The sequence below is a fragment of the Pristiophorus japonicus genome, chromosome 2 (assembly GCF_044704955.1).
Source record: "Pristiophorus japonicus isolate sPriJap1 chromosome 2, sPriJap1.hap1, whole genome shotgun sequence".
NCBI lineage: Eukaryota > Metazoa > Chordata > Chondrichthyes > Pristiophoridae > Pristiophorus > Pristiophorus japonicus.
The window spans coordinates 282,453,781-282,476,820 of NC_091978.1; the positions used below are offsets into that span (position 1 = coordinate 282,453,781).

At 42.8% G+C, this 23,040-nt stretch overlaps 1 protein-coding gene across 3 annotated transcripts in view; it reads left to right on the forward strand.

Moving 5' to 3' along the window:
• Positions 1-23,040, forward strand: part of lrba (LPS-responsive vesicle trafficking, beach and anchor containing) — a 1,157,354-nt gene that overhangs the window by 66,077 nt on the left and 1,068,237 nt on the right. For all 3 annotated transcript variants that reach the window (XM_070871469.1, XM_070871472.1, XM_070871473.1), the window contains exons 3-7: positions 5,819-5,919; positions 6,320-6,415; positions 6,889-7,010; positions 10,357-10,483; positions 18,462-18,581. In XM_070871469.1, coding sequence (XP_070727570.1) covers positions 5,819-5,919; positions 6,320-6,415; positions 6,889-7,010; positions 10,357-10,483; positions 18,462-18,581 — 566 coding nt within the window. The remainder of the gene's footprint in view (positions 1-5,818; positions 5,920-6,319; positions 6,416-6,888; positions 7,011-10,356; positions 10,484-18,461; positions 18,582-23,040) is intronic.

Below are 23,040 nucleotides of genomic sequence, written 5' to 3' on the forward strand. Positions count from 1 at the left end.
CCCACGGCACCCCACTAGTTACTGATTGCCAACCCGAGAATGAACCATTTATCCTGACTCTGTTTTCTGTTCGTTAGCCAATCCTCTATCCATGCTAATGTATTAACCCCAACCCCGTGAACTTTTATCTTGTGCAGTAACCTTTTATGTGGCACCTTGTCAAATGCCTTCTGGAAGTCCAAATGCACCACATCCACTGGTTCCCCTCTATTGTTTGTTACATCCTCAAAGAATTTCAGCAAATTTGTCAAACATGACTTCCCCTTCATAAATCCATGCTGACTCTGCCTGACCAAATTTTGCTTTTCCAAATGTCCTGCTACTAATTTAATAATGGACTCCAACATTTTCCCAACCACAGATGTTAGGCTAACTGGTCTATAGTATCCTGCTTTTTGTCAGCCTCCTTTTTTTAAATAGGGCCATTACATTTACAGTTTTTCAATCTGCTGGGACCTCCCCAGAATCCAGGGAATTTTGGTAAATTACAATCAATGCATCCACAATCCCTGCCGCTACTTCTCAAGACCCTAGGATGCAAGCCATCAGGTCCAGGGGATTTATCTGCCTTTAGTCCCCATTATTTTGCCAGGTACCACCTCCTTAGTGATTGTGTTTGTGTTAATTTCCTCCTCCCCGCCCCCCCCCCCCCCCCCCCCCCCAGAGCTCCTTGACTATCCACTGTTGTAGTATTGTTCGTGTCCTCTACTGTAATGACTGATACAAATATTTGTTCAGAGTTTCTGCCATCTCCATGTTCCCCAGATATGCTAGTTTTTTTTGTGCAGTCCACCAGAGTGCTTTGTATGAAGTATAGGGTACATGTGGTCATCTTGGGTGCCCATCTACAGGGCGTGTGGGCTTCGGGGAGGGATATAATGGGCTCAAGTTTCGGCCTGAGTTCCTATTTTTTTGGAGCAACTAGTTTAGAATGGAGCATCTTAGAAATTGTAATTATCTGCATTTAGTTTGCTCCAGTTCTAGTGAGTTAGAATAGTTTCATTTCAGAACAATTTTTTTTCAAAAGGGGGTGTGTCCAGCCACTTGCGCCTGTTTTGCAAGTTTAGCGAAAACTTACTCCAAACTAACTTAGAATGGAGTAAGTGTCGATTTTTGTACGCTCAGAAAAACCTTGTCTACACTTTAGAAATTAGGTGCAGGGAACGAGAGATGGTGGTGGAGGGGCGGAAGGGAAGTTTACAAGCATTAAACACTTCACTTTTACAAATAAAGAGCCATCATCAATAATAAATGATAAATAAATCAATAAATCAACCAATAAATCAATCACTATAATGTTTTGAAAATCATTACACATCATAACTATTTTTTGACGTAGTAAATTTGCTAATTAACTGTTGACATGCCTAATCATACACGACTATCTCAGCCAGTTCCTCCAAAGGTAGGTCTTGGATTACAAGCTTACTGCTTCATGCATTGCTAAATCAGACATGCTTCAGAACTGCCTCTCCTTTACCAGATTGATTGCTTTTACAGAATCCTCGGTAAACTAACACAAATCTACACGCAACAGGTAGGTGGAGGTAAAAGCTGCATAAAGTACTTTAAAACATCCAGTAACACAGGATCTTTACACCCTCAAGTGATTTTTGTATAGTTTATCATTATTTGAAGCTGTCTGCACAACAATACATTTTTAGCTTTGTCATTGTAAACCCCCAAATGGCTGAGCCACTGAGAAAGCTCATTAATTTCTGAAGAAGCAATTACAACGCAAAAACACAACTCCCTGGGGTGGGGGAGAACAGACACATGTTTAGAAACAATCCCATCCCTTTTTAAATAATCTCAACCCCAGGAACCCAGCTTTTTCCTCATACCCTTCAATCATGTTCTCTCAAGAAACTTACCTTAAACTAATTTCTCTCTCTCTCTCTCTCTCTCTCTCTTTCTTTCTCTCTCTCTCTCTCGCAACTTCTTCCACAACATCATTACTCTGTGTAAATAAATGCTCACTGACTTCCCTCCTTGTTCCATGATACAATAATAAGGCATGGATTCGGGATGGTGCAGGCTTGATGATTCAAATGGCCCTTTCTCATTCCAGACTTTGTTCTTTATAGTACTCCCGGCTGAACGCGGTAGGCACTGTTCCCGCAAGTCGTAGCGGGGAGCCCATTCGGCCAGGGCTAGGGATGGCGTGCTTCGGGCCCCTTCCACACAGCCTGCACAGATTTGGGGGCGAGGGGCTACTGCACATGCACGTGCACTCTTGCACGCATGTGCAGAAGTCCCGGCACTGTTTTCAGCGCCGGGACCTGGCTCCGCATCCCCGCCCCTTGTGCTGCGCTACGCCAAGGGCCTTTATTGTTCCAGCTGCGGGGAGAATAGCAAGGTAATTTCAGTCCAGTTGGTGTTAATAAAAGGCAAATCTGTGTGCCTATGGACTGATCCTGCAGTAGTCTGCTACATTAAAAAAACAGCAAAAAATCTGATAGTGCTATCTCTTGCGGTGCTGCTGAATTGGTCTGCTCGTGCTTGAATCACGAGTGAAAGTCTCAGCTCTGTGTAGCCAGGACAAACAATGTATTTTCAGATCCGAATGAATTTGTTGTAATGGTGCACATCCTGGAGCTGTTTAGAATTGATAGCTACCTTTCTGTAATTTTCTGAATGATTAAGAAAACAATAAAACTTGCATTTAAATAGCACCTTTCACAGAGGAAAATGTCTGAAGGTGCTTCTCAGGCATACCATCAGGCAAAATGTGACACTGAGCCCTGGGGGCGGGGGGGCGGCGACTGGAAGCTTGGTCGAAGAGGTAAAAGGGTACTATATTGGCACAGACACATTTTGAAAGTGGAGAGGTTAGGAATAGAATTTCATAGCTTAAGGCCTAGTTGGCCGAAGGCACGGCTGCCAATCGTGGGACGAAGGGAATGGAGGATGTGCAGGAATCCAGAGTTGGAGGAAGAGAGTCTTGGAGGGTTGGAGGAGGTACTATGTTAATTCAGTATACAGGTTGAACTTCCCTTATCCGGGACTCCCTTATCTGACACCACCCCTCGCCCGGCATGATTCCGGCGGCAGTGGGTGCATGCGCAGAACGAAGCCGACCTCCATGGGGCGCTGACCCTCTGCCCGTCGGGGCCCGCATCGGCACACTGCCCGTCGGGGCTCGTGCAGGCATCCTCCCCCCCCCCCCCCCCCCCCCCCCAAAAGATCTTGAGACACTGACTTACCCTCATCCAGCAAAATCCTTTATCTGGCAGAGGCCAGGTCCCGAGGATGCAGGATAAGGGAGGTTCAATCAGTATTTAGTCAACTTATAAATTGGTAAATGCAGCTGTATACCTCAAAGGAAAAGGACAACCTCATCTGGATGAATTGATTGTTGCCATAACTTAAATATGTTCAGTAGTTGGCTATCCTTCCATATAGCAATAAGAAATGAGGAGAATTTAAAATGGAGCAAATAGAGGGAGGGGAGTGAGAAAATAATTTTTATTTAAGTCTGATTCAGGCCAAGAAGGAAAGGAGATGCATCTATTCACATCATGGATTTTTCTAATTTCCATGTCTGAATTTGACGGAGTGACCTTTACTTGGAACATGTTGTCGCCTCCCAAATCCATGGCCATCTTTCCCACAATCCATGTTTGAATCCCTCCAATCAGGTTTCCGCTCTTGCCACAGTACCAAAATGGCTCTCATCAAAGTCACAAATGACATCCTATGTGACTGTGACAAAGCTAAACTATCCCTCCTCGTCCTTCACGACTTGTCTGCAGCCTTTGACATGGTTGAACACTCCATCCTCCTCCAGTGCCTATCCACCATTGTCCAGCTGGTCGACTGGTTCCATTCTTATCTACCTAATCGTAACCAGAGCATCACCTGCAATGGCTTCTTTTCCCACTTCCGCATTGTTATCTCTGGTGCCCTCAAGGATCTATCCTTGGCCCATCCTATTTCTCATCTACATGCTGCCCCTTGGCGACATCATCTGAAAACACAGCGTCAGTTTCCACATGTACGCTGATGACACCCAGCTCTATCTCTACTGCTTCTCTTGACCTCTCCATGGTCTCTAAATTGTCAGACTGCTTGTCTGACATCCCTGGATGAGCAGAAATTTTCACCAATTGACTATTGGGAAGCCATTGTTTTCGTTCCCTAGCCACTGACTCCATCCCGCTCCCTAGCATCCTGCTGAACCACATTTTTTGCAGCTTATTGTCATATTTAAACTTGAAATTAGCTTATCCACAGCATAACTAAGTCAGCTTATTTCTACCTCTGTATCATCGTCCGTCTCCGCACCGCCTCAGCTCATCCGCACCTGAAACTCTTACTCATGCCTTTGTTACCTTGAGACTTGACTATTCCAACGCATTCCGGGGCTGTCCTCTCACATTCTACCCTATGTAAACCTGAAGTTATCCAAAACTTGGCTGCCCGTGTCCTAACTCTCTCTAAGTCCCGTTCACCTATCACCCCTGTGCCCGCTGACATACATTAGCTCCTGGTTAAACACCGCTCGATTTTAAAATTCTGATCCTTGTTTTCAAGTCCCTCCGTGGCCTCACCGCTCCCTATTTCTGTAATCTCCAGCCCCACAACCTGGGTACGGTAGCATAGTGATTATGCCACAGGACTAATAATCCAGAGATGTGATTTCAAATCCCAACACGGCAGCTGGGGAATTTAAATTCAGTTGCTAAATAAATCTTGAATAAAAAGCTAGCATTAATAATGGTGACCATGAATCCACCGGAATGCTGGAAAAACCCATCTGGTTCACGAAATCTGCCATCCTTCTGGCCTACATGTGACTTCAGACCCATAGCAATGTGGTTAACTCTTAACTGCCCTCTGAAATGGCGGCTCACCACCACCTCCTCTAGGACAATTAGGGATGGGCAATAAATGCTGGCCTTGCCGGCGACTCACATCCCGTGAATAAATAAACCCACCCCCCCACTGAGATAACTGTGCTCCTCGAATTCTGCCCTCTTGAGCATCCCTGACTATAATCGCTCAACCATTGGTGGCTGTGCCTTCTGTTGCCCAGGCCCTAAGCTCTGGAATTCCCTCCCTAAACCTCTCCGCCCCTCTTTCCTCCTTTAAGACGCTCCTTACAACCTACCTCTTCGACCAAGCTTTTCGTCATCTGCCCCAATTTCTCCTTATGTGGCTCGTGTCAAAATTCTTTCAATATTGCTGTGAAGCACTTTGGGATGTTTTCCTGCATTAAAGGCACTATATAAATACTAGTTATCGTCCAGAGAGGATGACATTGTCAACAACAATTACCATTGCAGTTTTCCGTGTTGTGACCAAAAGCTGCTTCAGACCAGAGCTGCCACTCACAGTTCCCCTCTTCGTCTGTATTTCCAAGCTTAGCTGTGTGTGGCACCTCCAATATCGATGAGTAGTGTTTTATTGAGGGATGTAAAATGGTCATCTTTGTCATGACTAAAATCAACAATTTGATCAGGTCCTGGACCATGTATCATAAGATTTCCGAGCAGATAAAAGGGCCATCCTTACCTTGAGAGCCGATGCCTCGAATGTTAGCACATCTCAACCAGCTCGCTATGCTGTTACCACCTCACTTGGCTGTTTATAGTTGCACCAGTTTAAAATCTTGGCCATTCTTCAAAGTATTAGAACATTTGAGTCTTCCCAAAGTACTATGGTTCTTGTGAGAGTAGCTGGCCCTACTGGGAGATCAAGAAACTCTCAAATATTTGGTCACTTTATATTTTCCTTTTTAATTTCGTTTACATTCTGAATTTGAGCAGCATATTTAAAAAATATTTTTTTAACTAATGTATGCTTTCACTTGCAGATCTGCTGGTGGACATGTTAGGAGTACTGGCTAGCTACAATATAACTGTCCGTGAACTGAAACTATTGGTCAGCAAAGTGCAAGGAGAAAAAGGACAATGGGTAATATTTGTTGCATTTTTTTCAATTTGGTGGTTTTTAACAAGTGAAAAGCTGAATTTCTGAGTCTGAAACAGAAATGAAAGATATTTCACCTTATGCAAAAATGTGAATGGTTCTGCATTTAATTGAAGCTGGATTCTTCTGTAAAGCTGTGGTTTGAAGCTACAACATAGAAGCTAGGCAATAGTTGATTTATGGTACTTGTTTAAGGCTAATGTCCATTAAGTATCGTTTAATGTGCATATTTTTAATTTCTACATTGATTAAATTGTGATAGTTATGTTCCATTTTTGTGATATGGTAATATTGCAAATTTTCCTCAGTCCATAAGTGCAGGCAGAATTATGTTTTCTTTAAAATGACTTCCAGCAATTTTCATTTAAAAGCATTTACTTTGCAGCCTCCACATGCAGTGAAATTACTGGCCATATTGAAACAGGTGCCACAGAAACTGGGTCCTGATGCCTTCTTCAGCTTTCCTGGAAAGAGTGCTGCAGTGAGTATTCACCGCTCGGTTCAGAATTTGTGTGAGCAGTTATTCGGAAAGTAATAACTTACAAAAAATGGAAGTTGTATTTAGTCCTTGGATGACTTTTGCTGGTGCATTGCTCTCCTTTTAATGAATGCTTTCTTATAGTTATTCACACATCAATGTTACAAAAGTGCAAATGTTTTTCCCCCCAAAAGAAATATGGTGCTTCTGAGTGGGAAAAAAACTGTAAGCTTTGTCATGTGTTAACATTTTACAATGATCGTTCTTGCAATTCATCACACTGATTTCCAGTGGAAATGAATTTTTAAGCAACAAGTCAACTTGCATATTTACTTGCTGGTTCAGGAGCACTGTACATTAGTTTCTTGCTCTTCCTTCTGGCTGAAGAATGATGCATGGCATTGGGTATCTGAGGAGGAAGAAAAAAATCTAAATGTGTCAAGAAAGAATTCATGCAGTGGCTTTGTGTATTTCAGGCAATAGCGCTGCCTCCAATTGCGAAGTGGCCCTATCAGAATGGCTTCACTTTTCACACATGGCTCAGAATGGATCCTTTGAATAATATCAATGTTGATAAAGACAAACCTTACTTATACTGGTAAGTGTATAGAATGTTTAGTCTTTTTTTTTCTTGTCCAATGTAGGCTTCCCGTTATTTTCTCTTGGTTTAGTCCATGTCCACTATGAACGTGAATTAGCCTGGGCCAATCTCATTGACAACTGTTGCTTGATCATTTAATAGAATCTGTAGTATTCTGCCAAATTGTTTGCTTCTTTCCCTACCCACATGCAAGATGGAGTTCTTTGTTGCCCAGTGCTCCATTTAGTGAGAACTGACAAAACTTGACTAATGAGGATGGGGAATTTGGCATGATATTAAAAAAAAATAGGGTTCAAATTAATACAGTTTTGACAATTACTCTAAAGTGAAGGTAGTTGTAAATAAGTACTTTTAGGGCTCAGCTAGTTTTGTGACACAAACAACATTAGGAGGCTAACAAGTCCATCTTTTAGTACTATTTTTTCCACATTTGAAATGTAGGATGAAGTATGACCTGATAATAGGAGATAAGTCATTTCTCACTAGGTGCAACTACACAACTACAGTGGTCTAATGTTTGGTGACCCTTGCAAAATTTGCCTAGACCTGTAGTTTTCTGCATGAATCATGAAAAGTAAGTGCTCAATTAAAATAAAACTCTTGTCCTAATATTTCCATTTGGGAACATTATTTTGGAGTTGAGTAATATTCATGGAATATCAAATAAGGGTACCTGACTTTGCAGGTGATCCCTTCATAACCTAATTTGGAATACTTAGTTACTGGATATATAGTGGATTTAATATCAGTAACAGTTTTCTGTAAGTGGACTAAAAACCTGTTTTTATGTCCTCTTTTAAAGAGAAATAAAATTAAAACTCTCTTCACCTGTCATTCTCTAACAAAAGTAAACAATTAATTCTCTGGTCCCTTTGCTGTTCAAATAGAACTGTTGGAGGCACGGTTTGATTTATTTCCCACAACCCCCAAGAAAGAGCACAACCCTCTATTGCCACTTGTTCCTGATGATCCAGTTGAGATTAGGGGTTCTTCATATGCACAATCATGGGTGTTAATCTACACCCTAAGTTCTTGGAGCAGAGCACTGGCAAATCAACATGCTTCACTAGAAGGCTTCTTAAAAACTGGTGTCAATGTTTTGAAGTTAAACATTTTCTAATTATTGTTACTGGAGTTGCAGTAAGTTTGTTGCTGGAAAATAGAACTGAAGGAAGTTCTTGATGATGTATGACAATTTAGTCAGATGTAACAGTATATGGGCATATATGGTAATACAGAATAGCAGAAAAATAGCCTGCACAATATGGAATTGTCCAAGTTAGAAGGGTAACATTTTCATGAAATGTAGACTAAATGAAGATTGGGGTGAGGTACTTTGTATTGAACTTTTTCCTCCTGTGCTCCAGTGCTATGCCTGGAACTTAGTGTTCACTTCCCACTTGGTGCACTTGGCAGTCTATACTGAGATCATTACTGTTGGTGCACACACAGTTGGAGTTGAACATAAAACTAGTAGATCCTGTTATTTTTATAAAAAGAGAAACAACTGAATTAACCAGGTACAGCAGTATATTCAAAACTTGTATGAAGAATGAATGACACAGTAGGAGATGTTTTTATTGTCGGTGGATTTCTAATCGTCAGATTACAGAATGGTTAAAGATCAGTGAGCTTGGAAAGATATTTAACAAGCATAACATCTTGTTCATACCTGGAATTACTGCACTAGAAATAAATGACAACATCTATGCATAATATCCATAATTATAAAATAGTGCCTTACTGGAGCAGGATCTACTATCATGTATTCAGTGACTGCGGGTGTTGGAGCATTCAAAGAACTTTGTGTTCTTAGAGCAATGCAAAACTAATCGCACTGCCTGTTTTCTCCTGATAGCTTTGCATCTTCCTCTGCTATATTTATCAAATTATTCCTGTGGCAAAGCATTCCACAATGCTCTAACAACCCTCTTGTGTAAAGAAATTTCTCCTAGCCCCTCTCGTCGCTCTCTTAATGACATTTAAATTGATGGTCCATTGCCACTGTCTCCCCAGCCTGAGGAAATTATATTTCCTTATTTATTCTGTCAAAGTTTTACATCATTTTGAAACCTCTTAAATCCATTAACGTTCTTTGCTCCAGTGGAAATAGTCCCATTATCTCAAGTCTGTCCACATAACTATAGTTTCCCATCCCTGGCATCATTTTCATGAAGCTGTACTGTACTATCTATTCCCTTTGGCTTTAATGTCCTTTCATAATGGGGTGTTCAAAACTGCAGAAAGTACTCCTAACTGAGGCCTAACCAATGTTTTATATAAATTCATTGTTACTTTACTCTTGGCCTTTTTTTATGGTTCTATTTACTTGCATTTAAGTCTTCAGGGAAATGTGTTTCATGGCTCACTTCTGGAGTCCCCCATTGATCTATCCTAGGATCATTCATACCCTTCAGTGTCTTTCTATCAAATGTGTACTCTGATTCAGTACTTTTTCTCCCAAAATGTATTGCCTCATGCTTATCCACATTAAATTACATCTTTCACTTGTCTGCCCATTCTTGTAACCTGTCTGTCTTCCTGAAGTCTTTTATGGTCCTCCTTTACTGTTTGCTAAATGATTAATATAAATGGCAAGTTCCAGAAGAACTGTATCATTATTTACATTTGAGGAGAGATTTTGGATGCAAGTACTGAAGTTTAAATAGAAAATGCTGGAAAGACTCAGCAGGTTAAGCAGCATCCATGGAAAGAGAAACGGCCTGACTTGCTGAGTGTTTCTAGCATTTTCTGTTTTTATTTCAGATTTGCAGCATCTCTGCAGTATTTTCACTTTTGCTTCTGAATTTTAACGTTTATTTAAACACTGTTTCGTAACACTGAGCACTGTGGCAGCGATACTCAGTAACGGTAGAATTATAGGAATTAAATTTAATCTCAAGTTTTTTTTATCTTGGCCCTTCCTGTAAAAACATGCATCCTGGCGAAGAGGCAAATTGCACATTTAATATCCTTTGTATACAGTTGCTCCCTTTTTGAGATGTGCGTAGATTTATTTATACAACTGAGGGGAACAAATGTATTTATTTATCAATCAATCAACCATTTTTGAATGGAGGGTCCAATCAAAACAAGAGTTGCTTCATTGCCAGAATGTCTTTGATACTTCTGACCAAATCCACTCCCACACCACAGTACTCTGCAAAAGTATATTGTTCAACTCATCATGCGTAATGTCGCAGGAGATCTGCTATTAATTTAGGTCTCCATTTTTCATCTTGTTTGCAGTTCTTGCAGTATTACTTGATGGAGTTAATAATTAGGTTATCAGGTTATTGATGAATCTGAAATTGCTCACTAAAAAGCTTTTTCTTTCCACTAGCTTCCGTACTAATAAAGGACTTGGATATTCTGCTCATTTTGTTGGTGGTTGTTTAATTGTGACATCAATAAAATCAAAAGGAAAAGGATTCCAGCATTGTGTGAAGTACGACTTCAAGCCTCAGAAGGCAAGTATTCACCCATCTGACATGCTTAACTTGAAGCTTGTGTTGGCAAAAGTTTATTTAAGGAATCGGGCTGGATTTTCGAGGGGTTTGCAACTCATTTAGTGCCTGGGCGGGTCGCAAAAAAATATTTTGGGGGACACAAAATGAGGCACACAACATTTTGCGCCTGCGCAGAACTTTGGGCAGCGGTTTTGCGGCGGCACTAAAACTTAGCACCCACCCGATGTTTTCACCGTTTGAATGACATCAATCAGTGTGCAACGCTAGAGCCCTGGGTGGAACTTTCGAGCATATCGCCTGATTTGGCGTCCGCCTGGGAACCCGCCAGCAAAAAGCTGTAGCACCACAGTGCACCTGGCGCTAACGGAGTTGAAGTTGAGTGCATAAAAGGATTCTGAGAAGAAGGCTGTGTTTTTAATAGTGAAGGTATTTGTGAGTTTATAGTTTGTTTTTAAGGACATTTTAAAAGATAGGGGTTATACTATGTCAGCCATTATTCCTAGCTCCTATATGTATATGGCGTCTAGCTGCAAGAAGGCTTATTGATCATTTTGAATGTAATTGAAGAGGTCGCAGACGTATGGGGAGGAGGTCTTACCCCCAATAAGTTTACAGGGAACAGCACTCGTACCTGCGGCTCTCTGAGGCACAGTGCATTGGAAGGCTGCACTTCCAAAAAGAGGTGGTCACATAGATATGCCAGCTCATAAAGGCAGACCTACAGCCTACCAACAGCAACAGGACTGCACTGCCCGTCAAGGTGAAGGTGACTGCGGCACTTGCCTCTTATGCCTCCGGCTCCTTTCAGGCATCAGCAGGGAACATATGCTCTATCTCGCAGCACGCTACACATTGCTGCATTCGGCAGGTGACTACTGCAATGTACGCATGCAGGATGGACTTCATAAACTTCCCAATGACCAAAGAGACCCAGAATGAGTGTGCTTGTAGGTTTTGGACGATTTGCTGGCTTCCCCAAGGTTCAGGGTGCCATTGCCTGTACGCACATCGCCTTGCGAGCACCTTTACATAATCTAGAGGTTTGCCGAAAGGGATTCCACTCCACGAACGTTCAGATTGTCTGCGACCATACTCAGCGGATCATGGCAGTCAGTGCCCAATATCCAGGGAGCATCCATGATGCTTTCATCTTGTGTGAGAGCACTGTGTAACGACTGCTCCAGCGTCCACCACCAGGCCAGAGCTGGATGCTGGGGGACAAAGGTTCGGGCCTCCCCATCTGGCTCATGACCCATCTCCGGAACCCTCAGACAAAAACCGAGCATCGCTAAAATGAGAGCCATGCAGCCACATGCAACATCGTCGAACAGACAATTGGAGTGCTCAAGCAGTGCTTCCGATGCCTGGACCACTCTGGAGGCTACCTGCAATACTCCTCTCAGCAGGTCTGAGTTCATTGTGGTGTGCTGCAAACATAGCCATCATGAGGGGACAGGATTTGCCAATGGCGATTACAGAACCACCTCTGGAGAGGGGGTCGAGGAGGAGGAGCCTGGCGAGGAACCCATGCCACCACTACCAACACGGGAGGCCTCGTGGAGCTTATTAGGTCAGCAGCTCATAATTCAACGCTTTGCTTGAAGAGTGAATGGCATGCTTGACCGTTGCCTGGCCACTCTATCCCACCTTGTTGACTATTTCCCCCTCTTATTCTGCAAATGAGACACTACACAGGAATGGTTAAGGAGAACAAAAAAATGTATTAAACATTGTAAACTTTTATAATTATATGAACAAAATTGGGAAACTTTGAAAACTTTAAAATAACAACCCCTGCCCCAACTGTCTTTTACCACCAGCTCTCTCCCCCGCACCAAGCCCCTATCCAAAGTGGCACTAAGAGTTCTTGCAGCAAGGTGGCCAGAGTCCTGCTGAATTGGGGGGAGAGACATTAGAGACACACTGGATCAACCCGTGGCATGGAAGGCCCGGCTTCTGACTGACTAGCCTCTTGATCGGCATTGCCAGTCACAGTTGGTATTGGGGTGTGTTTGGGTGTCACACTGGGGACTCCAGTGTGACTGGTGGAGCCACCAGCCTCGTGTGGGCATTGATGGCCACGCAGGTTTTGCGGCTCGCACCGACAATCTGTGACCCTACTTCCGTTACGGTCGCAGTGAGTTTGTCCTCTCCAGGACATCAAGGAGCTGACTGGTGAGCTGGATGATCTCCCTGGACTGTCCCACCATGTCCAGTTCTGCATCTGCCTGTCTGTCAGCAGACAGACTTTGCCGACTCATCCTCTGGAGAGATGGCATATGGGATTCGACCCCAGACATGCGTTGCTGCGCATCATAGTCCCAAGAGCCTCAGAGATGTCAAAGCCCGTGAATGTTAAGTTCATCCTCGGACGACGTGTTTGCCGGTTGCAAAAGAGGTGTCCAGTGCATCTGCCAGCCTGCCCCCCCCCCCCCTTGCCGGGGTAGGCTGATCCATCAGCTCCTCTTCCTCAAATTCCTCCTCCTTCCCCACATGATGGCCTGAGGTGGAGGTTTGCTGTGAGGGACTCTGCGCCTGCGACTGGTCATCTGGAAGTAGAAAGCAACAGATGAGTTGGCAGCAGAGGAAGGGGCAGGATGATATGAGGAAGGTCACATAGCTCGCGCTCATTTGAAGGATCACTGCTACTCCATTATATGTAGTCCAGAGACACTGCATCACATTGCCTCAAGCCTAGTCTACTGACATTGCATGACATTGCCCCAACCCTAGTCCACAGACACTGCATCACATTGCCCCAACCCTCGTTTACCAACACTACATCACAATGCCCCAAACCTAGTCTACAAACACTGCATGACATTGCCCCAACCCAGCCCAGGGAGCATGCAGGACTTAGCGTCACTATCCAAGAGGGTTCAGCACCCCCATGGGCAGTTGCCTGACCTGAAACACCATTGAGACCTGCCACTCATTCCTCCAGGTTGATGAGTGGCAGGGTCCGAGGCAGTCCGCCGCTGCTCCCAACGGTTAGGTGATCAAGAGACACCGTCTTTCTTTATAACAATTAGGATTACATAAGAATTCTTGAAATAAGAAAAAGACTATTCAGCCCAGCAATCTTGCTCCTTCCACAGTCAAGGCAGGACCTCCTCAATGATGGACACCCAAGGCATTTACATCGCTAGCTCCAGTGCAAATCAAATAGATCTATGACAAGGGGGTACTGAGGTGAATGATCAGCCATGATCTTATTGAATAGAGGTGCAGGCTCGAAGGGCTGAATGGCTGACTCCTGCACCTATTTTCTATGTTTCTATGTTTTAACCTACATATCGATTGGTCAAATCAAATCGCACGGGGTAGCCTTGAGGGGGAATTCATAGAATGCATACGGGATTGTTTCTTAGAACAGTATGTTACAGAACCTACAAGGGAGCAAGCTATCTTGGATCTGGTCCTGTGTAATGAGACAGGAATAATAAATGATCTAGTAAAAGATCCTCTAGGAATGAGTGATCACAGTCTGGTTGAATTTGTAATACAGATTGAGGGTGAGGAAGTAGTGTCTCAAACGAGCGTACTATGCTTAAACAAAGTGGACTACAGGGATGAGGGCAGAGTTGGCTAAAGTAGACTGGAAACACAGACTAAACGGTGGCACAATTGAGGAACAGTGGAGGACTTTTAAGGAGCTCTTTCATGGTGCTCAACAAAAATATATTCCAGTGAAAAAGAAGGGCGGTAAGAGAAGGGATAACCAGCCGTGGATAACCAAGGAAATAAAGGAGAGTATCAAATTAAAAACCAATGCGTATAAGGTGGCCAAGGTTAATGGAAAACTAACAGATTGGGAAAATTTTAAACGACAGCAAAGAATGACTAAGAAAGCAATAAAGAAAGGAAAGATAGATTACGAAAGTAAATTTGTGCAAAACATAAAAACAGATAGTAAAAGCTTTCACAGATATATAAAACTGAAAAGAGTGACTAAAGTAAATGTTGATCCCTTAGAAGATGAGAAGGGGGATTTAATAATGGGAAATGTGGAAATGGCTGAGACCTTAAACAATTATTTTGCTTAGGTCTTCACAGTGGAAGACACAAAAACCATGCCAAAAATTGCTGGTCACGGGAATGTGGGAAGGGAGGACCTTGAGATAATCACTATCACTAGGGGGGTAGTGCTGGACAGGCTAATGGGACTCAAGATAGACAAGTCCCCTGGTCCTGATGAAATGCATCCCAGGTATTAAAAGAAATGGCGGAAGTTATAGCATGCATTCGTTATAATCTACCAAAATTCTCTGGACTCTGGGGAGGTACCATCGGATTGGAAAGCAGCTAATGTAACGTCTGTTTAAAAAAGGGGGCAGACAAAAAGCAGGTAACTATAGGCTGGTTAGTTTAACATCTGTAGTGGATAAAATGCTTGAAGCTATCATTAAGGAAGAAATAGCGGGACATAGAGATAGGAATAGTGCAATCAAGCAGACGCAACATGGATTCATGAAGGGGAAATCATGTTTAACTAACTTACTGGAATTCTTTGAGGATATAACGAGCATGGTGGATAGAGGTGTACCGGTGGATGTGGTGTATTTAGATTTCCAAAAGGCATTCGATAAGGTGCCACACAAAAGGTTACTGCAGAAGATAAAGGTACCCGGAGTCAGAGGAAATGTATTAGCATGGATAGAGAATTGGCTGGCGAACAGAAAGCAGAGAGTCGGGATAAATGGGTCCTTTTCGGGTTGGAAATCGGTGGTTAATGGTGTGCCACAGGAATCGGTGCTGGGACCACAACTGTTTACAATATACATAGATGACCTGGAAGAGGGGAGAGAGTGTAGTGTAACAAAATTTGCAGATGACAAGATTAGTGGGAAAGCGGGTTGTGTAGAGGACAGAGAGGCTGCAAAGAGATTTAGATAGGTTAAGCGAATGGGCTAAAGTTTGGCAGATGGAATACAATGTTGGAAAATGTGAGGTCATCCACCTTTGGTGGCCGGGGGGGGGGGCGGGGAGAAAAACAGTAAAAGGGAATATTATTTGAATGGGGAGAAATTACAACATGCTGCAGTGCAGAGGGACCTGGGGGTCCTTGTGCATGAATCCCAAAAAGTTAGTTTGCAGATGCAGCAGGTAATCAGGAAGGCGAATGGAATGTTGGCCTTCATTGCGAGAGGGATGGAGTACAAAAGCAGCGAGGTCCTGCTGCAACTGTATAGGGTATTGGTGAGGCTGCACCTGGAGTACTGTGTGCAGTTTTGGTCACCTTTCTTAAGGAAGGATATACTAGCTTTGAAGGGGGTACAGAGACGATTCACTAGGCTGATTCCGGAGATGAGGGGGTTACGTTATGATGATAGATTGAGTAGACTGGGTCTTTACTCGTTGGAGTTCAGAAGGATGAGGGGTGACCTTTATAGAAACATTTAAAATAATGAAAGGGATAGACAAGATAGAGGCAGAGAGGTTGTTTCCACTGGTCGGGGAGACTAGAACTAGGGAGCACAGCCTCAAAATACGGGGGAGCCAATTTAAAACCGAGTTGAGAAGGAATTTCTTCTCCCAGAGGGTTGTGAATCTGTGGAATTCTCTGCCCAAGGAAGCAGTTGAGGCTAGCTCATTGAATGTATTCAAATCACAGATAGATTTTTAAGGGAATTAAGGGTTATGGGGAGCGGGCGGGTAAGTGGAGCTGAGTCCACGGCCAGATCAGCCACGATCTTGTTGAATGGCGGAGCAGGCTAGATGGCCTACTCCTGTTCCTAATTCTTATGTTCTTATGTTCTGTGTCTTTGCCTGCAAAGATGAAAATGGAAATGCTTACAAGAGGGTCCATCTGCTCTTGTGGCATACAGATAGCCACCACAGCACTTCTACCATACTGTGTGAATATAATACAATCCTCTGTTTAATGGCCTTGGAAGTTGCTTGTGGTTCATCAGGAGGACATGGAAGTGCGGAAACATCTTTTGTGATCTCAGCAATCTTAATGTTAAGATCATTCATGGCAAATAGAGTGCCAAAACTAAGTGTGTCAGATTTATAATTTAAGTAATGAAAGAGTGCATCAATAAAAATTGTACTCAAACGACCCTCAAATGATCGTTGAATTTCTTCCGGCACTGTGTTGCAGTCCTTTCCACAGTGTTGGAGGCAGAGACCTTCTTTGCTGTTTCCCTCCAGATTTTGTTGAATACTGATGGAAGGGGTCGGGATCCACTCCTCCTGTAAAATTCAGGCCATCTACGCTGCACTGCCCCCACTAGAGCCTCGTTGCCTCTGGGCTGAATCTCCTTGCACTCTGCCTGCTGTCCTCCTCCATCATGAAAATCAAAAAGTAAAATGGCTGATTCAGACCCGGATGTACTGCGCAAACATGCGGTCACTCTTTGAATTAGCGTTTGCGTTCGGACAGCAGACCAGAAGCGCAGAGGAAAAAAAAAATGTGGTCATGCACAGAAAGGCCAATTTTATTTTAATGGTCGGAACTTTTGGTTCCAGCGCGCACATTCTGTGATGCAACGGCGGAGTTAGCGCTAATGTCGGTTGTGAACTTTCATTTGGCAAAAGTTGCACGCACTGGAGCTAACGCTAACCCGGTGCTTTAAAAAAAAAAAAAAAAAAAATTCCACCTGATTTGCGCCCAGAAACGGGCGAAATTGTATAAAGCCGAAAATCCAGCCCCCAGGAGGTTTAAATTGCTTAATCTACATATGTTTTGTACTGTTTATAATGAAACCTTGCCACCTATTTTATTTGAAGCATTTCTTTCAAACTGGAAGTGCTCCCAATTCAAAGTTTGCTTAATCACTCAATGGGGTAGATGCACCCTGTGATGTGATGCTAAGCCATACAGATAAGAGTCTCAAATGTGATTCATGTCGGTCCTAGTGAACTGCTGGTCGGAGTACGAGAATTTACTGTCAGCTTCCTGAGCTCAGTGGGGAAGAATCTTGGTGCTTGTCCTGGTTTCCTGCTAAATAAACAGTGTGCATGTCTAAAGAGGATGATGTCTGGGTTCAGCTTTAATGCCCTTGCTCGACTTGGCTGTCAAGATTTTTTGCTCTGGCTCATGTGAGCAGAGACTGTTTGGCCAAGGAGTGGCCAGTGCTTATGACCTTATCCCAGAATTGGCTGTTGCCTTTAAGAAAGAAAAGAAAAATGGAAAGATACTGAGCCAAATGAGGAGAGATTAGGAGGTGTGAGGGTTGTAAAGGAGGACAGGAAGATGTAATAGTCTGGGAATGGAATTTCAGAGAGTGGGATCTATATGGCTGCCAATGGGAGGTTAAAGGGCGAGAGAATACATAAGAGACTGGTGTATGAGGAATGATATGGGAAGGTTGGGTGGGGTGGTGGGGATGGAAGTCATGGAGTGGTTTAAATACAAGGATGAGAATTTTAAATTTGAGGCAACTAGGGAATCGAAAGTCAATCTAGGTTAATAAAGGAGGAGTTGAAGGATAAGTGGGACATGTGGGATAGGCTATGAGCAGCAGAGGTTTGAATGAGATGAAGTTTGTGGAGGATGGAGTGTTGGCCAAGACACTTTGACCTATTGCTCGAGTGAGCCAATAGACATGATTTAATTTGTACAACCAATGTAATGGACTTCTGATGTCAACGCTTGAAATAAAGCATTGATATCTTGCACTGAAAGTCACTCTGAAATTTGCAGCATTTAAAAAAAAAAAGTGGCCTAAATTGAACATGTGATGGACCTTTCTAGTTTATCCAGTTTCTTGCATATAAAAGTGGACAAATAGTTCATTATTGTAAATAGTAGAAATTTAAATGTTGCTTTCTAGGAACTTGTAGATGAGGAAAACTGTATTTGAATCCAGCAAGGTATTTAACTGGGGAACCGCTTAAAGAATTAGCTACTGTTATGCAATTTACATTTTGTTTATGATAAGCAGCGTGCACCTTTCTGTTGTGCCATTTCTTTCGGGTATATAAATTCTTCAGAATATAGCAATGTTAAAATAACAATTCTTTATTATAGTGGTACATGGTGACTATAGTACATATCTACAATCGTTGGAAAAACAGTGAGATTCGGTGCTATGTGAATGGTGAACTGGCATCTTTTGGAGAGATTACATGGCTTGTGAATACCAGTGATGTAAGTAGTATTGTAAAGTTAAAAATGTGAAGATTTTTATTGTAGATTTAGAGGTTAGTTCATAGTCTTTTGTTTAAAGAAAGTAAAATATTTGTAATTTTTAAAACCTGAATTTGTATTTATTTCAACTAACCATAATTATTTCTAACACCATCATAATAATTAGAAGCTGAGAATTTCCAATACCAAATTGTATGCAAAGTGGTTTTACATGTAAGGTAAAGATTAAAAAATGTCAACTTGAACTTCAGGCAAGCATGCCCCCGCATCGTTGCCTCTGGTGTCCCCCAAGGATATATCATTGGCCCCCTCCTATTTTTCATCTACATGTTGCCCCTTGGCGACATCATCCGAAAACACAGCATCAGTTTTGACATGTATGCTGAAGACACCCAGCTCTACCTCTCTGCTACTTCTCGTGACCTCTCCATGGTCTCTAAATTGTCAGACTGCTTGTCCGACATTCAGTTCTGGATGAGCAGAAATTTTCTCCATTTGAATATTGGGAAGACCGAAGCCATTGTTTTCGGTCCCCGCCACAAACTCCGTCCCCTAGCCACTGACTTCATCCCTCTCCCTAACTTCTGTCTGAGGCTGAAGCACATTGTTCGCAACCTTGGTGTCATACTTGACCCTGAAATGAGCTTTCAACCACATATCTGCAGCATGACTCAGATTGCCTATTTCCACCTCCGTAACATTGGCCGTCTCCGCCCTTACCTAAGCTCATCCACTGCTAAAGCCCTCATCAATGCCATTGTTATCACTAGACTTGACTATTCCAATGCACTCCTGGCTGGCCTCCCACATTCTACCCTACGTAAACTAGAGGTGATCCAAAACTCAGCTGCCAGTGTCTTGACTCGCACCAAGTCCCACTCACCTATCACCCCTGTGCTCGCTGACCTACATTGGCTTCCGGTTAAGCAATGCCTCGATTTCAAAATTCTCATATTTTCAAATCCCTCCATGGCCTCACCTCTCCCTCTCTGCAATCTCCTCCAGCCCCACCATCCCTGAGATGTATGCGCTCCTCTAATTCTGCCCTCTTGAGCATCCCTGATTATAATCACTCAACCGTTTTTGTCAGTGCCTTCTGTTGCCTAGGCGCCAAGCTCTGGAACTCCTTGCTGAAACCTCTCCGCCGCGACCTCTGTTTCCTCCTTTGAGACGCTCCTTAAAACCTACCTCTTTGACCCAGCTTTTGGTCACCTGCGCTAATTTCTACTTGTGCCGCTCAGTGTCAAATTCTTTATCTCATAATACTCCTGAGAAGTACCTTTCACTACGTTAAAGACGCTATATAAATGCAAGTTGTTTTAAATAGCAATTTACCTTTCCCGCTAGCCTAAATAAAGGCTGTGCACTCGAGCCTGGTGGACCTAGCAAATATGGAACTGTTGAAACTGAAATATATTTAATCAAATAAACCATGAATATTGAAAAAGAGTTTTGATATCCAACTTGTATTTGAATGCCCCATGTTCATATTCTGTTTCAATAATGAAAGTGTAAGTATAGCATTTTTAATTCTTGAGTATAAAAAATACTTTTGATGTATTAGCTTCTTCACTGCTGAAACTATTGCCTTGTATGATTCGAGTGAAGCCATTGTTTTGGGCCAGTTGAATTTACTCTGGGGAGTCCTCAGTGCAGTCGGAAGCTTCAGCATTCAAGATTACAATTCTCACATAGCAGGAAATTCCTGCTTCCGTCCTTGCTCCCTGTTTGGATTAGTCTCGTGTGCTCTAATTCTTGTACCTAGATAATTGTTTTTTCACTATAGATGGTACAATTTACCTGCTATAGTCAGGAAATACTCTTAGTTACACTAAGGAGGACACATAATCACCATCTCATTAACTAATTTTAGTAGATAACCCCTTGCATATATTCGCGTCAGTAAATGTGACTTGTATGTGTATATCTACAAAAAGAATTATCACTGTTCAGTAACTAAGGAAGTCAAGCACTAAACAATCTAAAAACACTTGTATACTCTGCTTTTTGTCATTTTACTAACAAACACACAAAAAGGCTGAAGCACATATGATATGTGTTGCGATCACAATGCCCAATGATGTGTGTCTATTACTCATTTTTATATTTAATAGTCAAATACAGTTAGCCATCTCTAAATTCCCAATTAGCTATATATGGCTAGTGGATAATGTATTGGACAACCTAGTATAAATCTAATTCTTTATCTTAGTTCCACCACAACAGTCGCCTGCCTTTTGTGACAGTGAGGCAATGCTGCTTCTTAACGCAGAGGGTTGTGAATCTTTGGAATTTTCCACTCGGAGGGCTGTGGATGCTCAGTCGATGAGCATATTCAAGACGGGGATCGATTTTTGGGTACTAAGGGAAATCAAGGGATTTGGGTAAAGGGCGGGAAAGTGGAGTTGATGTTGAATTTCAGCCATGATCTTATTGAATGGCAGAACAGGCTCAATGGGCTGTATGGCTTACTCCTATTATGTTATGTTAAGAAAAAAGAATCAGAGCTTGGGGTTCAGTACATTGTTAAAGGATACATCTGAAAATGAGTTATTAACTTGAATTGCATTTCCATTTTCAGCATGACTGGCTCCGCACAATTAACTAACTGTTCAACTTCCTTAACATAAAAACTAAATAGGAGCAGGAGTAGGCCATTCAGCTCCTCGAGCCTGCTCTGCCATTTAATAAGATCATGGCTGATCTGATCTTGGGCTCAGCTCCACTTCCCTGCTCGTTCCCCATAACCCTTCACTCCCTTATCGTTCAAAAATCTGTTTATATCCACCTTAAATATATTCCATGACCCAGCCTCCACACCGCTCGGGCAGAGAATTCCACAGATTTACGACCCTCAGAAGAAATTTCTTCTCATCTCAGTTCTAACTGGGCAACCCCTTATTCTTAAACTATGACCCCTAGTTCTAGATTCCCCCACGAGTGGAAACATCCTCTCTGCATCTACCCTGTCGAGCCCCTTCAGTATCTTTTATGTCTCAATAAGATCACACCTCATTCATCTAAATGCCAATGAATATTGGCCCAACCTGCTCAACCTTTAAGTCAACCCCTTCATCTCAGGAATCAACCTAGTGAACCTTATCTGAACTGCCTCCAATGCAAGTATATCCTTCCTTAAATAAGGAGACCAAAACTGTATGCAGTACTCTAGCTGTGGTCTCACCAATACCCTGTACAGTTGAAGCAGGACTTCCCTGCTTTTATACTCCATCCTCCTTTCAATAAAGACCAACATTCCATTTGCCTTCGTGATTACTTGCTGTACCTGCATGCTAACTTTTTGTGTTTCATGCATAAGGACCCCCAGGTCCCTCTACTGCAGCATTTTGTAATCTCTCCATTTAAATAATTTGCTTTTTTATTTTTCCTGCCAAAGTGGATAACTGCTCACTTTCCCACATTATACTCCATCTGCCAAATGTTTGCCTACTCACTTAGGCTGTCTATATCCCTTTTGTGTCCTCCTCAGAACTTGCTTTCCCACCCATCTTTAATTCATCAACAAACTTGGCTACATTACACTAGGTCCCTTCATCCAAGTCATGAATATAGATTATTAATAGTTGAGGCCCCAGCACCGATCCCTGTGGCACCCCACTTGTTAACTTTTGCCAACCGGAAAATAACCCATTTATCCCGACTCTGTTTTCTGTTAGCCAATCCGCTATCCATGCTAATATCTTACCCCCAATCCTGTGAGCATTTATTCTGTGCAGTAACCTTTTATGTGGCAACCGAGACTCCAGGATGGTATGTTGCCTCCCTGGTGCAAGGGTCAAGGATGTCTCGGAGCGGCTGCAGGACATTTTGGAGGGAGAGGGTGAACAGCCAGTTGTCGTGGTGCAAATTGGTACCAACGATATAGGTAAAAAACGGGAATGAGGTCCTACAAATTGAATTTAGGGAGCTAGGAATTAAATTAAAAAGCAGGACCTCAAAGGTAGTAATCTCAGGTTTGCTACCAGTGCCACGTGCTAGTCAGAGTAGAAATAGCAGGATAGCTAAGATGAATGCGTGGCTTGAGGAGTGGTGCAGGAGGGAGGGATTCAAATTTCTAGGACATTGGAACCGGTTCTGGGGGAGTTGGGACCAATACAAACCGGATGGTCTGCACCTGGGCAGGACCGGAACCAATGTCCTAGGGGAAGTGTTTGCTGGTGCTGTTGGGGAGGGGTTAAACTAATATAGCAGGGGGATGGGAACCTATGCAGGGAGACAGAGGGAAATAAAATGGGGGCAGAAGCAAAAGATAGAAAGAAGAAAAGTAAAAGTGGAGGGCAGAGAAACCCAAGGAAAAAATCAAAGAGGGCCACATTACAGCAAAATTGTAAAGGGACAAAGAGTGTTAAAAAAACAAGCCTGAAGGCTCTGTGCCTCAATGTGAGGAGTATTCGTAATAAGGTGGACGAATTAACTGCACATGCAGCACTTAATGAAT